This window comes from Nothobranchius furzeri, chromosome 1 (assembly GCF_043380555.1).
Source record: "Nothobranchius furzeri strain GRZ-AD chromosome 1, NfurGRZ-RIMD1, whole genome shotgun sequence".
NCBI lineage: Eukaryota > Metazoa > Chordata > Actinopteri > Cyprinodontiformes > Nothobranchiidae > Nothobranchius > Nothobranchius furzeri.
Window position 1 is genome coordinate 52,126,690 of NC_091741.1, and position 15,881 is coordinate 52,142,570.

Sequence of the window (15,881 nt, forward strand, 5' to 3'; positions counted from 1 at the left end):
GTTGTTAGTCAAAACAAAAACAGCCGGAGCAGGATGAAAGCGTAACACACCTCTGTTAAATGGTGTACAAAATGAGCAAATAACTGCAATTCCTCCCTTGGTGGGATGAGATTAACAAAGTACATGGAAAACCACCTCACACAGAAAGACAATACACGAGTTAATAAGCCTAAATGACATTAATATTTCTAGTTAGACCCTTATTAGATGAGTCTTTATCATAAAAGAAGAGATTGTCTTAATTAGTGTTTGTCAGCTGAATAGCATGCTAAAAGTAACCCACTATTTAAACTGTGTAGCGTCCATTCAAATATTAAAGGTGAACAAGACTCCTAATTTTTGCTATCCTTGGTCAAAATGTATTGAAAAAATCTAGTAAAACAAGGAAGTAATGACAACCATTGTCTGTTTCTGAACCAATTAATAGATTTTCTCAGGAACCCCAGAAAGTTGTACATCAACTAATCGTTATATGGAGTCACTCAGCAATGTCTTGAACTAAATTTCTCAGTAGAGTTTTAAAAAGTAGTTGTTGGATGTACATCTGCAACCAATGAACCTTTAAATTAGCCCCAAATCAGGATTTGATGCTATAGGGAGCCTAAGTCCCTATAGGGAGCCTAAGTCCCCCTAATTTTTAACACTGGTTGTATATGGCGATACCGCCTAAGCCTACTGTGCATCCTAGGGAAGCTGTGGCCACTCTGTAGCTCACCACCACCAGTGTGAATGGATGAATGGCTGAATGTAATGAGTACTTTGAAGTCCCCTGACTTGGATAAATGCTATACAAGTGCTTACCATTTACAAGGAAAACTAGGCTTTTAATCTCATTTTTAGAGATTATCACAAACGGTTCACTTGATGTGTCACAACTCATAGTTTAGGGTTGCAACCCCAACTTTTCCAAATGTTGTCAAACTTGTCTTTCAAATGTTCATGAAGGCCAAGACATTGGAAAGACGAGCTATTTTTTCCTGACCTGAGTAATTGGCCTACCCACTGTCATTCCAAAACGGCATTATATGCTGAATGTCGAGGATAAGAGGATTATTTATGTCGTTCTTGAGCTTGGTTAGCAACTTTATGCACTACAATGCTTAGGAGGACGGTTACCTGTTGTTTTACCTACGCTTAATTAACTTATGTAAGTATAAAATTTAGCAATCATAACTTCAGCTTCAAGTCCCAAAAATAATAAAAAATCCTTAATTAGTTCCCCTGTCTGAGGCTAGAGGTGTTACTTTGGAAATGCACAAATGCTACATCAAACGTAGCATTTTTTGGAGACTGAGATCAGTCCAGACCCCTAGTAAGCAGACCAGATTTTAGATTCCTTTGCGGTGGAGAGTCTGGTTAAAACTGTCTTCTGCACCACTACTTTTTTCCTTCAGCATGCAGATCTTAGACTTTAAATAAGACCTTAGCACAAACAGGCCATGCAATTTCTTCCACTGATTCAAGATTCAAAGCTTGTTGCCATGTGCACAGCGAGGAAGCATGGCTCCCTGAACAATGTAGTTCTTACGTTGCTGCCCACACTGGATAGTGGCCATGGATGAATAGGGTTGGACACCCATGTCTTATTTGATCTCACTCCTGTCACATGTTTTTTTTAACATTCACTATCCTTAGTGGCTTATTTCTTTTCTGTTGGACCTTGGAACATCACAGAACCTGAGATAAGATGACACTCAGATTCTGCAAGGATTTCTGAATGGTTAATAAGACACGAGCATGTTCTTCTGGTCTTCTCCTCGTCGCCCACAACATCGTGTCTTGGCAGAAGGGATGCCAAGCTCTCATAACTACCCTTTTGTGTCTAGTCATGCTGAAGATGTCACATGACCACATTCTCTCCCCACCGTGCGTCCTAAACGACATGCTGAAAATAACCACATAACAAAATCCCACAGCATAAATTAGGCCTAGTCGTTTCACGTCAAAACAAGTGGCTCAGCCCAGCTCTGTGCATGAGCGCCGATCCAGCCTTAGATCATCGGAACAACAGCTGGTTATTTCTGGGATCTCAGTCAGGCAGAGGAGTCGTGACAAAGCAAAACACATCCATCACTTCGAAAGCCGTTGTAATCGTAAAATGATTTGTGGCGTCAACTTTGTGCATGTTTAAGGCTCATGTGCATGTCAATGGCTTCTCATTTATCTATTTGCAGAACAGCAGACTGTTTTCTGAAGCATACCATTCATTACATTTGAATCCTCGATGTTTATCTCACGTTAGCCATTAGAGTGTAAATCATGTTTCCATGACATCTTTTATTGCCATTTTGTCTTGTCTTTTGTCCAAGAAACAATGTCTCTGTTTGGAGTTGGATTCTGAAAAAGTTTAGCTCCATTTTTGCATAATTTGTGAACAAGACCTGAGATACTTGAACCTCTCCGCTTGGGGCAGGACCTTTCACAATGAAGCAAATCTTGGAAAATAATGTGTCATTCCAATCAGTAGCTGGTTTTTGCAAGCTCAGAAATGTACGTAAAACCAGCTGATTATCAGGCGATATAATAATAATAATAATAATAATAATAATAATAATAATAATAATAATAATAATTATTATTATTATTATTATTATTATTATGCATTGAACTTATATAGCACTTTTCTAGACACCCAAAGACGCTTTCCACACTCTCACATTCACACACTGCTAGTGATGGTAAGCTACTTGTAGCCACAGCCGCCCTGGGGAGGTCCGACAGAGGCGAGGCTGCCATTTGGCGCCGTCGGCCCCTCTGACCACCACTAACACAGGCAAGTTGGGTGAAGTGTCTTGCCCAAGGACACAACAGCAGGATATCCCTGGCGGGAGCTGGAATCAAACCCATGACCCTCCGATCATGAGGCAACCCGCTCTACCACCTGAGCAGGCATCTTTAAAACACAAACAAGAAATAAATTAGGATTAGGTTTAAGGAGTGTTGCTACAAACTATTTATTGAAAAGACGGTTTATTTTAATTTCTTTGAATCTACACAACAGTGCCATGCTTATACAAGCTACTAAAACTATAAAACCTGTTTCTTTGTGGGGTTAATATTCAGTTTGCTGCACATCCAGGGTTGTTTTCTTGATTCATGCCACTAGCAATTTGACAATACAATTCAAATATTCCAGTCCCACCCCCCAGTGCTGGTGACTTTTTATTTACTCGGTCTATGAGAGCAAACTATCTACTTCAGTGATGAATGCAAATCTGCAAACAAAAAATAATCCCTAGTGGGAGATGTCTCAAGGGGACGCCGTTTAAATTTGACTTCAACACCAAGATGTGATTGGCTGGTGTTTAAAGAAACTCAACCAGTGTTTTTTCCTCTGGTTCGAACTGCGTTCGTCCTCTTTTTTTCATCTGGTTCTTGAAGATTGTTCTGAATATCGAGCTAACCACTATTTAGTTTAGCACTTTGAGTTCAAGTCAGATTTCCCTTTCTGTAAGTAAGTAAGTAACTTTATTTGTATAGCACCTCTCACAGACAAAAAAGGTCACAAAGTGCTTCACAAGTTAAAAGGCAACAACATATAAATACAGTAAAATACAGCCACAATATACATAGTGTCAAATACAACCAATCTGAATGAGACTAAGTTTAAAATGCCTGGAGAAACAAATGGGTTTTAAGATTGCTCTTAAAAACATCAACTGAGTCGATTGAGCGTAATGACAGAGGTAGCTCATTCCAGAGCCTAGGAGCGACGGCCTGGAATGAGCGATCTCCTCGTGTCCTGAACTGAGTACGTGGGACCATTAAAAGGTTTTGATCCAGTGATCTCAGCCTGCGAGAAGGCGTGTAAGGGCAGAGCATGTCTCGAACATACAACGGAGCCAGACCATGCAGCGCTCTGAAAGTCAGCACAAGAATTTTAAAATTGATGCGAGATGAGATTGGAAGCCAATGAAGAGATTTTAAAATGGGGGTAATGTGGGCCCTTCTGTTGTCACGGGTCAGAATTCTAGCTGCACAATTCTGGACTTGTTGTAAGCGGGACAGCTCTTTTTTGTTTAGACAAGAAAATAAACTATTACAGTAGTCTAAACGGGATGATGTAAACGCATGAATAATCAACTCAAGATCAACTTTAGACACCATTGTTCTGAGTTTAGTTTGTCTCAAGTGGTAAAAACAGTTTCTAGTTAACTGCTTTGAGTGATGTTCAAGAGACATTCCCTTGTCAAAGAAAACTCCAAGGTTTCTAAGGGTAGGTTTTACATCTGTTTCAGATGGAGCATCGGCATCGTAAGAAGGAGGCAGCAGCGCCTGCTAGCACCCATCATTTGTTCGTCCATGTGAAGAGCCTGATGAGCGCCAACCTGGGGGAGGAGCTTGAAGTCTTCTTTCACATTTATGATGGACGGGAGAATCGACCGCTCAGGTAGAGGTTTAAAAAAATCTTTGTAAATACAGATATTCACAGAAACCGGGTTTAAAAAAAAACTGTTTATTAAATCTAATATAAAGGAAGCAGGGCCGGACACACACACACACACACACACACACACACACACACACACACACACACACACACACACACACACACACACAGACACAGACACAGACACACACACACACACACACACACACACACACACACACACACACACACACACACACACACACACACGTCATCCCAATAAACAACGAGACCGTGTTTTAGCTCCAGTTTCACAGATCAAAGGGAAGGAATTTCGTTTCATGACACAAACAGGAATCTTAAAAAACGAGTAGGTTGAAGAAACGAGCGCTGAGGCAGAGAAAGTTCTTCTGATAAGTCATGCTTTGATGACGGTTCTCCTCGCCCCACAGTGCCGCACAGAAGGAACGAGGGCGATGTTGGTGGCTTCTGTTGTTTAGTGGCTGCGCTGCGTAAACTCTGGCTCTACTCTGAAACTACAAAGACCATTTGGTTGGAGTCTGGCGTCACTGATGTAGATCACACTCTGGATTAACGCACAAAGCAGAACCAGGGATGCACAGATACCACTTTTTCTCAGATCTGCGTACTACCCAGTACTGAGACAAGTGCTTATACACTAAAAGAGTTACACCTGTTACTAGGGGTGCAGCTGTAAATGCATGTACCTGAGGTTGTTTAACGCCACCAAGCAGTGATGCTAAATGTAAAAGCTCAGTTGTTGTTTTTTTTCCACCTCTGAGACCATAGAACCACTTTCCAGTCTTCCTCCAGAGTTTATCTGAGGACGTTTGTGTGCACCAGCAGCCTCTAAGCTAAAGTTGATGTATAGAACCTCCTGGCAGGCCTCCAGGACCAGAAGCTCTTTATTCTGCTTTAGATTATCTTGGATAATCACAAACCTTCAGATCATCACCAGGCTAACAGGTCTGTGTGCAGGAACCCTTGGGGAGCTTAAATGGGCTATTCCTTCTGCGGTGTTCATCATGAAACATCGTGGTGACTGGAAGCGGCGTGAGAGGATAGCCTTTACTCAGCACAGCACAGAAGGACTTCACTTCTATGTTTACATCTAAGATCATCAAGTAAAATGTTGTTTTCATTTTCTTTATGTTTAGAAGTGGGTGGTTAAAGCTGCCCAGTTATGTATCTTCTGGATCATATTGTCTTCCCTCTCCCCCTCCTCCTCATCATCATTATCCACCTCTTCCTCTTTACCTGCATCCTTCCTCTCCTCTCGTCTTCCTACTCTTTTGAAAGATTGAGTAGGCTCTGGCTCTGGTGGTCTGCTGGACGCTCTCTGCAAAGCAAGAACGTCAGAATGAATCCAAATAGAATAAATGTGTCCACATTAAGTAATTACAGCTAAAATGTCAGAAACAGCAAGGGTCAGAACCTGTAAGAATTCTGGCTTTATGCTTCTGGTTTTTCCCCCTGCGTTTCAGTGTTTGCCTTTTTGGAAAAAGATCGCCGTGGCAGTCTGCCAATGTTGTCTCGCACTGTCTGGTGACATACATAAACATGGACACACACACACACATTAGCACACTCCGGCTGGCAGGAAGCCACGTTTGCCACTCTGCTCTGAGCGGGTGGTGTTTCTGTGAGAGCAGATGGGGGTCTGACCCGTTGTCTCAGTACCACGCCAACACCAGCAGCCACTGTGCAGCCTCTTTGTGCTCAGCAGAGACTCGTTTTAAAGTGGGACACACTCACACGTTGTTTTACTGTACCAAGCTCACGCTGCTCCTCCTGATGTGGTTTTGTTTTCTTTATTGTGTAGGTTTTTCTGTTATTCTAGAACAAACAATGATTACGCAGCTTTCTGCGCCTTACATCACCTTCCTACAGGGACATCAGTGCAAGCAGAGCTCGTGTGATGCTTTTGTGCTCATGTTTTTATCATTTAGCTTTGTTTTGGATTTGGTTTTCTAATGAGTAGTTTTGTCGTCTTTTTATTTTCCTCATGGGTCAGAAGTAGACAGTTTGGTTGATAAGCGGAAGTTGGGGTTGATAATTCATCAGATTTGATCTTTTTCCTCAAAACCATAAAAAAACAATGTAATCCACAGTAAATATATATCATTAAAAGAAATTTTGTTTGAAAATGCACTGATGTCAGTTTTGTTGGCTGAAATCAAGTAATTTATTTATTTTTTGTTTTTTCCTGACAAACCGTTTTTTACTTATTATTTCTGATTATGAATCAGGCACTCTGAGTTTGACATGCAGGCTGAATGTGAAAATAGTCTCCTACCCCTATTTCCAGCATTAGCTTCTGATAGAACATTGACGGAAAAACTCTGACAGATCTACGTCACACTGTCACTTAACATTGGACTCACCCATCTTGACTAGCAACAATTAAGGCTGTTGTTGGTTTAGCGCAAACTTTTAGCATTAGCCGCTCCACCACACAGTTGTACTTCTCCAGGCTTGTCTTATTTGTGGAGATAAAACATCAACGTTGAAAAGCAGAGTCAGTGGTCGAGTCACATTGCTTTCAGCCAATCAGTGGCGAGATGTCAAAATACCAGGAAATAAGACACCAAATCCTGTCGCCGGAAGCTATTTTCTCCTCCAACTGACTTCTATGTCCTCAAAGAGAGTGAACCAGAGGTTTGTTTTCCCGCTGAATACGACCTACGAGGTATTCATTCCTAGTAGAGACCACTGCAAATGTATTATGAATAAAGTTGACTTTCATGTTATTTATGAAAAAAAATATATTTGTCTGTTAATTAGGTGAATCAACGTATATCTGTATACACAGGTCAGAGTTGTGCAGTAATCAAAAACCAGCATTGCTACACCCTCTAAAACAGAATCGGTGCATCCGTCTCCAATTCTCAAGTTAAAGACGTTTTGTTTATGTTTATGTTTATGTTTATGTATTTAGCAGACGCTTTTATCCAAAGCGACTTACAAGTGATAGTCGGCATGTTGCCCTTGAGGCTAACAACAACATCAACGTTTTGTTATTTCCAACATAAATTAGTGCATGGTAAGATTTATCTGCACTGATTTTCAGTTTGAACATTTGGGCAGCTCTTCTCTGCTTTTATGGCAGTGTACAGAAGCATTAGGCTAATAGAGACAGAGATGCTCTGCACCAGATTACATCTAAACAACTACTTTCCATCTGTAAACTGTTCATATGAATGTGAATTTGTGTGTGAATGGGTGAGTGACTGATTGTGTGATGAAGCACCTTGGGGGGTTGTAGACCCCTAAGAAGGCGCTGTACAAATACAGACCATTTACCATGAATCCACAGAGAAAGTATGCCTTTCTAAAAAGGTTAATGCATTTCCTGGCTGTCAAAGTAAACGTTATTGTCATGTGTGCTATATAGTGCACAAGTATATCCAACTCAACTCTGCCACCCGCTGATTTAAACCAGTTCCCGCACTCTCGTTAAAATGTGAACTCTGGATAGTTTCCCAAAATGAGTAATCGTGAAAATGATTAGGGTCATTTCCAAAAATGAACAGCTCTGTGCTGAAAGGTAGAGGTGGCTGTTAATTAATTTATCTGGTGTTTTTACACGTCTGGTGCTCCCCTGCCCCCCCCCCCCCCCCCCCCCCCCCCCCCCAATGGGTGAGCTCTCAGCTCCCTAATGCAATCATTGATAAGAGCAGAGGGAATAGCAACTAGCACAAAGGCCCAGAGGGGAGGGAAGTCCGCCATTCATGTTATGTGAATGGGGGCGACGATGGAGTCAGATAAGGTCCCGACAGGGATTTGGTCCTTTTAGCTGCGGTGCAGACATCTGCAGCAGGCGAGGGAGACTCGTGTGTTTGCGCCAGAGCGGTTGTTAATTGGTGGTTTGGGGGTTCCCACAATAAGAGCGCTAATTAGGGTTCGGGGAAGCATGTGCAAAGCTTCATGTCTAATCCATAGAAATCTGTCTCGGTATGTTTGGATAAATAGCGTGGAAAGTTACAGGGAGCAGCTAATGAGGAACAACGGCCTCTAAGTAAAACCAAACTGGATCAGTTCAGTATGGCTCATGAAAGGAAAACGTTACTGAAGGAATTCATGTATGAAAAATCACAAAGGTTTGTATAATTAATAATCAGGAGCATAATTAACTCGGGTATGGGCATGCCCTACATTTACAAAACTCTGAATTACAGTACTGGTCTCTTATTTACATTTAACAGTTGTTGTTAGGAGTTTGGAGCTCGTAGCTGAACGGGCCTCGCTCTAGCAGTACTGGCAGCTTGGCTCGGAGTCAGTCAGACGCTGGTGAATTACAAGGTTTCGCCCTGCTTATCTGCAGACTGTGAAAGTCACCTAACTGGATTAGCCCTTAGCTCGTCAGCCAGGATGAGAGGGGCCCTGCAGGGTGTCTCTGCTGCCCCGCTTTAAAACGCACAGTTTAGAGAAGAGAGCCAGAGTGAGATGAGAGGGTCAAACACAAAAAGAATAAAAAAGCAATCAGAGTCGGTCCTTGCTGATTTCCGGCGACATTTACTTTCAACGGAGCGGCGGTATTTGAGGCCAGCATTGGTGCTCTATGAAGCAGCTCTGAGTTCAGCTATGCTGAGATCAGAAGCCTTTTTGTTATCTTTTAAAGAATAATCCATTTTTTTCTGAAAGTGTTTGTAGTGTTGGTTTAATTTGTTAGAAATCAAACATGTAGTAACCAATTCAGATGTAATGTATGTATATTACATTTTATGTAGGTAATTGTCTGTGTCTCACAGCTGTTGATGATATATTCCATGCTGTAGTTCTTTTTTAAAACACAGAGCAGTTTTGTTACCTGTTTTGTCGCTACGTTTCGTTTGCAGCTGCAAACTTCTTCAGAGCTGACACTTATGGTGGCGTCACTTCCTTCTCCGTTTATCTGCGGGCAGCAGAGGACGTTGTCGCCCTCTGCTGCCCGCTCTCCCCTCTCCGACGATGCAGTCCCATGCGCGGTCCAACGTGTAAACTCCATCGTCCCTGTTCACGGTCCCACATCCACGTCTCCTTATCTCGATAGCTTCTTTTATCCATCTTTTGTATTTTTGTTGTTCGGTGTTTATGATCCTTGTGTTGTCCCAGTCCATTTAATGGTTTTCTCTTATGCAGTGATCTGTTACGGCTAACTATTTCCCAGTGTTCTATCGATATTCAAAAGCTGTGTATCGAAAATATCGATATGGAAATATATCCTGATATTTTTTCCAGCTACATTATATCAGTATTCAAAAGCTGTTTATCTAATTTTTGGAAGAATTTACATGCAAACATTTGAGTTTTTTCTTGTCTTTTGGTGTAATTCAAACACTGACCCCTAGTTGGCAACAGTGTGCAGTGGGTTTTGTTTCCACCATTTAAATGAACAATCTTCTGTAATGGTTCAGATACCTCATGTTAAACATGTTAAGTATTAGTTTGGACTGTTTATTGAATCAATTCAGTCAAATAAAAATCGCTAATAACGTCTGACTGAATGCAATATTGCAATATATCGTGATACATTGTCTCGTCACCCCTGTGCCGTGATACGTATCATATTGCCAGAGTTTCACCAATACACATCCCTAGTATTTATAGAATCATAACATTCTTAAAGTCATCATGAATAAAATAAGAGTACATTGGTAGGAACAAGGAAACTTTCTGACCAAAATGCAACATTTGCAACAAAGTTGCACGATTGTTGCAGTCTGGTGCTGTCCTCGGATGTGGCTCACTTCTACTTCCTGAAAATTGCGCACCGGAGCTTTGTTTCCCTAGGGTCAAACTTACAAGGCATTCATTCCTACAAGAGACCACCACAAATGTATTGATTATTCCCAGGGAAGAAAAGTTTCCTCATCTTTGTACGGAATCTCTGAACCGCTACATAGAAAACAAGTTAGTCAAGTGGGATTAGTTTAACATATCAAACATTTAATTTATTTCTTTTGACAATTATCTGCTCCTCTACTTGAGGAGTTTAAGTATCTCGGGGTCTTGTTCACGAGTGAGGGTAGGAGGGATCGGGAGATCGACAGGCGGATTGGTTCGGCGTCTGCAGTGATGCGGACGCTGAACCGATCTGTCGTGGTGAAGATGGAGCTGAGCCAGGAAGCCAGGCTCTCGATTTACCGGTCGATCTACGTCCCAAACCTCACCTATGGTCATGAGCTTTGGGTAATGACCGAAAGAACGAGATCGCGGATACAAGCGGCCGAAATGAGTTTCCTCCGTAGGGTTGCCAGGCTCAGCCTTAGAGATAGGGTGAGGAGCTCGGACATTCGGGAGGGACTCGGAGTAGAACCGCTGCTCCTCCGGATCGAAAGGAGCCAGTTGAGGTGGTTTGGGCATCTGGTCAGGATGCCTCCTGGACGCTTCCCTGGGGAGGTGTTTCGGGCATGTCCTGCCGGCAAGAGGCCCCCGGGTCAACCCAGGACACGTTGGAGAGGTTACATCTCCAATCTGGTCCGGGAACGCCTTGGGGTCCTGCCGGAGGAGCTGGTGGAGGTGGCCGGGGAGAGGACGGTCTGGAGCTCCCTAGTTGGGATGCTGCCCCCGCGACCCGGACCCGGATAAGCGGAGGAAGACGACGACGACGACATTTATCTGGACATAGCAGCCCTGATTTACCGTAGGCCTGTCTGTCACTAAAAAGAGATTCATGACAGCCAGATTAGCAGTTTGGATGTGTTCAGGTTATACATTTTTACTTGTGAGTCATCACTATTTTCTGATGACAGTCGAGTATCTGATAAAATGTGTCAGAGGGGTTTTTACTCAGCCATCAAGAAGCCACATGTCAAACCTTTTTACGGATGGTGTGTGTTGGAGATTTTGTTCAGGCTTAGTCATCTTTCTCTCCACTGCCTGTCTGTCTCCTGTCTCATATTGTGTCTGGGACAGCCTCAGTGTGCAGACTGAACTTTGAAGCGATTCCTCCGGTGCCCACTGCTCCACGTTTGACATCTCTGACGTTGGTTCTAATCTTTATTCTGCTCCAGCTCGCAGTAACTTGGACACTGCTGTTTACTTTTGTGTGACACCCAGCCACCGCTCCTGACCTTGTTCATATCTCTCTCTGTCTCTTCTTGTGCAGTGAAAGGTTCTTTGTCAGACTGAATAAGAGCGGGTTGCCCAAGTGGCCAGAGAAGTCAGAAAGACAATGCACGCTGTTTGTGGTGAGTAGAGAACACGACTTTTTGTTTAAAAAGCGTGACAAGGAGTGATTTAAAACCATTTAGAGAAGAATAAACTCATGCATTAAGTGACATCAGTGCACTTTTGTTTGCTCATAATTACTTATGCAGCAGAACATTCATATCACAATATCTTAGGGCTTCACCACAAAATAAAAATATATGCCTTGATATTTTAAAATCCCCTTTTTTTTTGTTTACCCGCTGAATGAGTGTTTAATTTAAATGTGACCTGGATCAGGGTGTGTTTTTATCATTTAGACTATAAAAAGTAGGGATGTTATTGAAAGCAAGGCTTAAAAAGTTGTCTGTTAATACTCTTCTCTGCTAAAACTCCATACGCTTCAGATGGGTTGAGGTTCCTTTAAAGACCAAGTTCACTGTGAAACCGTCTTTTACTTGTGCGCTTTGAAATATGATCGGTCACCCATCTTAGCTCGCAGAGGGGAAGGCTGTTGTTGGTTTAGCATCCAGGAAAGAGCAGAGCACGTCTTGGCCAGTTGAAACTAACTGTTAGCATTAGCAACTTCATAACACAACATAACTCCTCCAGGTTTGTGTTATTTGTGGAGATAAAACATCCATGTTTCAGAACAAACAGAGTCAGTGGTAGAGTTGTGTTGCTGTTAGCCAATCAGAGGCAAGATGTCCAAATATCATGAAATGAAGTTCAAAGTCCTGCAATGTTCTGCTCTCGACTCCTCTTGCTCGCTTCCAGTTCCTGAAACAGGAGTGCTAGAGCTTTTTTTCCCTCATGGAGATCAGCTCATAAGGCATTTGTTAATCCTAGAGACCACTGTAAATGTATAAAAAAAAAAAAGAAGGGAACTTGGTCTTTAAGTTTTACAGTGAAAACTGTTGCAGAAGAAGGCAAATAAATTTTTTCATGTTTTTTTTCTTTTTTCCTTCTTTTGACAGATTTTCTGAAATGATTGTTTTAACTTTTTTCTCCAACTAGTATTTATTTTCTCTCTCCACAGCTTAACTTTAATCGTGACACTTCTTCATCTTTTCTTATCTGTGCCACAAACACACACATAATGCTCTATAGGGCGAGTGACCAGATTTCATCACTTAAATTCTGAGAAAAAATTTCTAAAATGTCACCTCAGACAGCATTTGTGTCATTTACTGAGTGCTAGAATGTTTAGCATGGCAGTTATTGATCGGTGAGTCGCTCAGCTGTGCAGCGTCACCATGTCTCACTGAAAAATCAACCATCCTTGTAAACCCAGAGCCTTCCATAATAAATTTAAACTGCTCCCAGGTGACAGATTTAGTGCTGTTTTTCTCATGAAACAAGTTTGTCTTACTTTGGAACTTTTGATGAACTTGATCACCGTCCACCTCGTCTCTCTTCACTTCCATCTGGACAACTTTGCAATGTGGAGGAGAGTTTTCTGGATAGGAGGAGCAGGCTGCAATTTATTTAGACGTGCACTGAAAAAAAGATGTTGATGCCTAAAATTAGCTGATTTATTTATAGTCACTATATAGAACATTTCATATCGCACAACTCAAGCAATGCCTGATATACAACTCTGTGCTGAAATATTTGGTCTTGCTTTGTTCGTCAGGATTTAGGAAGCAGTGATCTACGAAAAGATGTCTACATCGTCGTCCACATCATAAGAATAGGTGGGAGGAAATTCTTCATTCTTTTGAGCACATCATGAATATTTTTACGTCTGCCTGCCTTTCATAATGGTCCTATTCTCACCATGGGTCTCTGGTGTTCTGCAGGGAGGATGGGAGCAGGAGAGAAGAAGAACACATGCAGCGTTCAGTACAGGCGGCCGTTTGGCTGCGCTGTTGTCAGCATTGCTGATCTCCTCACTGCTGACTCCAAGGATGACCACCTGCTCAAAGTTTACGCGTAAGTCACTGCAAAAAAAAAAAAAAAGTACATTTCTATGGATCATGCGTAGTCTACCCTCAACATCGTAAGTTTGGGAGAAGCTAACACTTTTGTGTGTTAACAACAAGTCACAACTGACAGCAACTGAGGTTTTTTTCTACATTTTACAGCAGATTTTTGAGTTGCCATGTGTTTTTCCAGGTGCAACACGGAGAGTGAGTGGTACCAAATCCATGAGAACATTGTCAAAAAGGCCAATTCTAGGTACAACTTGTCTGGATCCAACACTGGTAAGAACCACCTTTTTTCTGTTAATGGGCTTTTTTTGGTTAATGTAGGAAGTTACTAATAAAGCTGAATCATTTTCTCTAAATGGCCAAAAAAATTACATGAAATTTATCAAATCATTTTAAAAATTTTAAGGAAAAAGTAAGTTTTTTTGTATTTTTCCTCTTCAAAAACTTCAGTAACTTTGTGCACTGAAATAATTTTTGTTGCAACATTTATCTTCTGCAAAGCCTTTGGAGGCAAAGAGTCTTACTAAACAGAATTTCCAATCACTTGTTCTCATCATTGTTGTTGCCATCTTGTTCTCCGGCGGGGGCAGCATCCCTAGTGATGCCCAGACTGTCTCCCCCAGCTTCTCCCACCAGCTCCATCTTTGGGAACTCAAGATGTTCCCATAACTTTAGGGTTATGATCCTTCCATTGTGTCCTGGTTTGGACCTGGGATCTGCTCCTGGATGAACACAACTCTCCCTGCGGGAGGCATGTGGGAGCCACAATGGTTCCTCTCAACGTCCAGGAGCAGAAGTTCTACTCTGAGACTTTCCCAGATGTTTGAGCTCTTCTCACTACCCCTAAGGCGGTGCCCAGCCACGCTGCAGAAGAAGCCTGCCTGTATTTGTGTTATTGCTCTATGACCTTTTCTGAGAACCAAGGCCTCAGATTTGGAGGTGCTTATCTTCATCTCAGCCACTTCGCACCTGACTGCAAACCCAAAGTTGACAGTTCAACCAAGCTAAAGATCTGCTCCCACCAAACTCAATTCTTGCCCCACTGTGTTTGTTTGTAGAAAGGCTGTCCATAAAGGATGGGCACACAAGTAAAGACTTGTGTTTTCATCCTTAGAACACGGCATTTTCCAAACACAATTTCTTACAGAAACAGTGAAAACTATAAAAGAGTCTGAGGCATTGGTCTATTTGGCAAAGACAGGTTGTGCAGGTAACACATCTGATTATTGCTGCAGCTGTGCGTCTCTCCAAGAATCCATTTAATCATCTGATTCTTTTCACTTTGCAAACATTCGTTTTCTGTTTAACCAAGCCTACAGTTCCAAAACATAGTCGTTTTAAACATCACATTTAGGTTACCAAGAAGTCTTAAATTGGCTTTAGTGATTACAAGTTTCTTCAAATGTGAGTACATTTATTTTAGGTCCAATTATGCTGCCTTTTCTACTTTTAGTTCCGTTTTCTGTTATAAAATACCTCCTTTGGTCATTTCATTTTCTTAAAAAGGGTCATTTAGTGAGAGTTGGTCCATTTTAAACCATGGAGCTGCATAAGTGTGACTTCTATTTGCAATGAAACATGAATCTCACTGCCAAGCAAATCTCTTCATATGGGCAGCAGTAGCTCAGCAGATTGAGCGGGTTGTCCAGTAATCGGAAGGTTGCAGGTTCAATCCCGGCTCTGGACAGAGAATTCTGCTGTTGTGTCCTTGGGCAAGACACTTAACCCACCTTGCCTGCTGGTGGTGGTCGGAGGGACCGGTGGCGCCTGTGCTCGGCAGCCTCGCCTCTGTCAGTGCCCCCCAGGGCAGCTGTGGCTACATCGTAGCTCATCACCATCAGTGTGTGAATGTGTGAATGGATGAATGATACACTGTAGTGTAAAGCGCTTTGGAGTCCTTACTCTGAGAGGCGCTATCCAAGTGTGGGTCATTTATCATTAGCATTCATATGACACATGATTTTTCTTTGACATCCGAGGGACTGAATGTTCTAAATCTCCACCAACCTGTTGCTATGGGAAACTGCTGATGCTGTTGTTCAGTATGATGCGGATGCAGCTATTTATATAAATCGTCTGAGTGCATATGCAATTGTAGGTTTCTTGCAGACGCAAGCATATAAAGCTAGTCTGCTCCCCTAAAGAGGAACCAAAAGGCTGAAGAAAATGCGAGTGACAGGAAGAGGACAGAGATGCTGATGACAGAAGTGAGCTGCTGAATTTGTCACTTGTGCACAGGGGTTGTAAAAGAAACCACACTGGTGTGGCAGTTTGTTATTGGAAACAAATAGTGAAAAAGCCATCACATCATTTCATCAAAGCTTTTCTATCTATCTTAAGTTAAAGTACAGTTTTGCTGAAAAATTAGACAATCACCATTGCGTTATGACACAGATCAGTATGACGCAGCGTGAAGCAAATAATAA

At 42.1% G+C, this 15,881-nt stretch overlaps 1 protein-coding gene across 4 annotated transcripts in view; it reads left to right on the forward strand.

Moving 5' to 3' along the window:
• Positions 1-15,881, forward strand: part of dock4b (dedicator of cytokinesis 4b) — a 166,140-nt gene that overhangs the window by 64,103 nt on the left and 86,156 nt on the right. For all 4 annotated transcript variants that reach the window (XM_015957327.3, XM_015957351.3, XM_015957334.3 and 1 more), the window contains exons 8-12: positions 4,239-4,390; positions 11,481-11,562; positions 13,158-13,218; positions 13,324-13,456; positions 13,640-13,728. In XM_015957327.3, the coding sequence (XP_015812813.1) occupies positions 4,239-4,390; positions 11,481-11,562; positions 13,158-13,218; positions 13,324-13,456; positions 13,640-13,728 (517 nt within the window). The remainder of the gene's footprint in view (positions 1-4,238; positions 4,391-11,480; positions 11,563-13,157; positions 13,219-13,323; positions 13,457-13,639; positions 13,729-15,881) is intronic.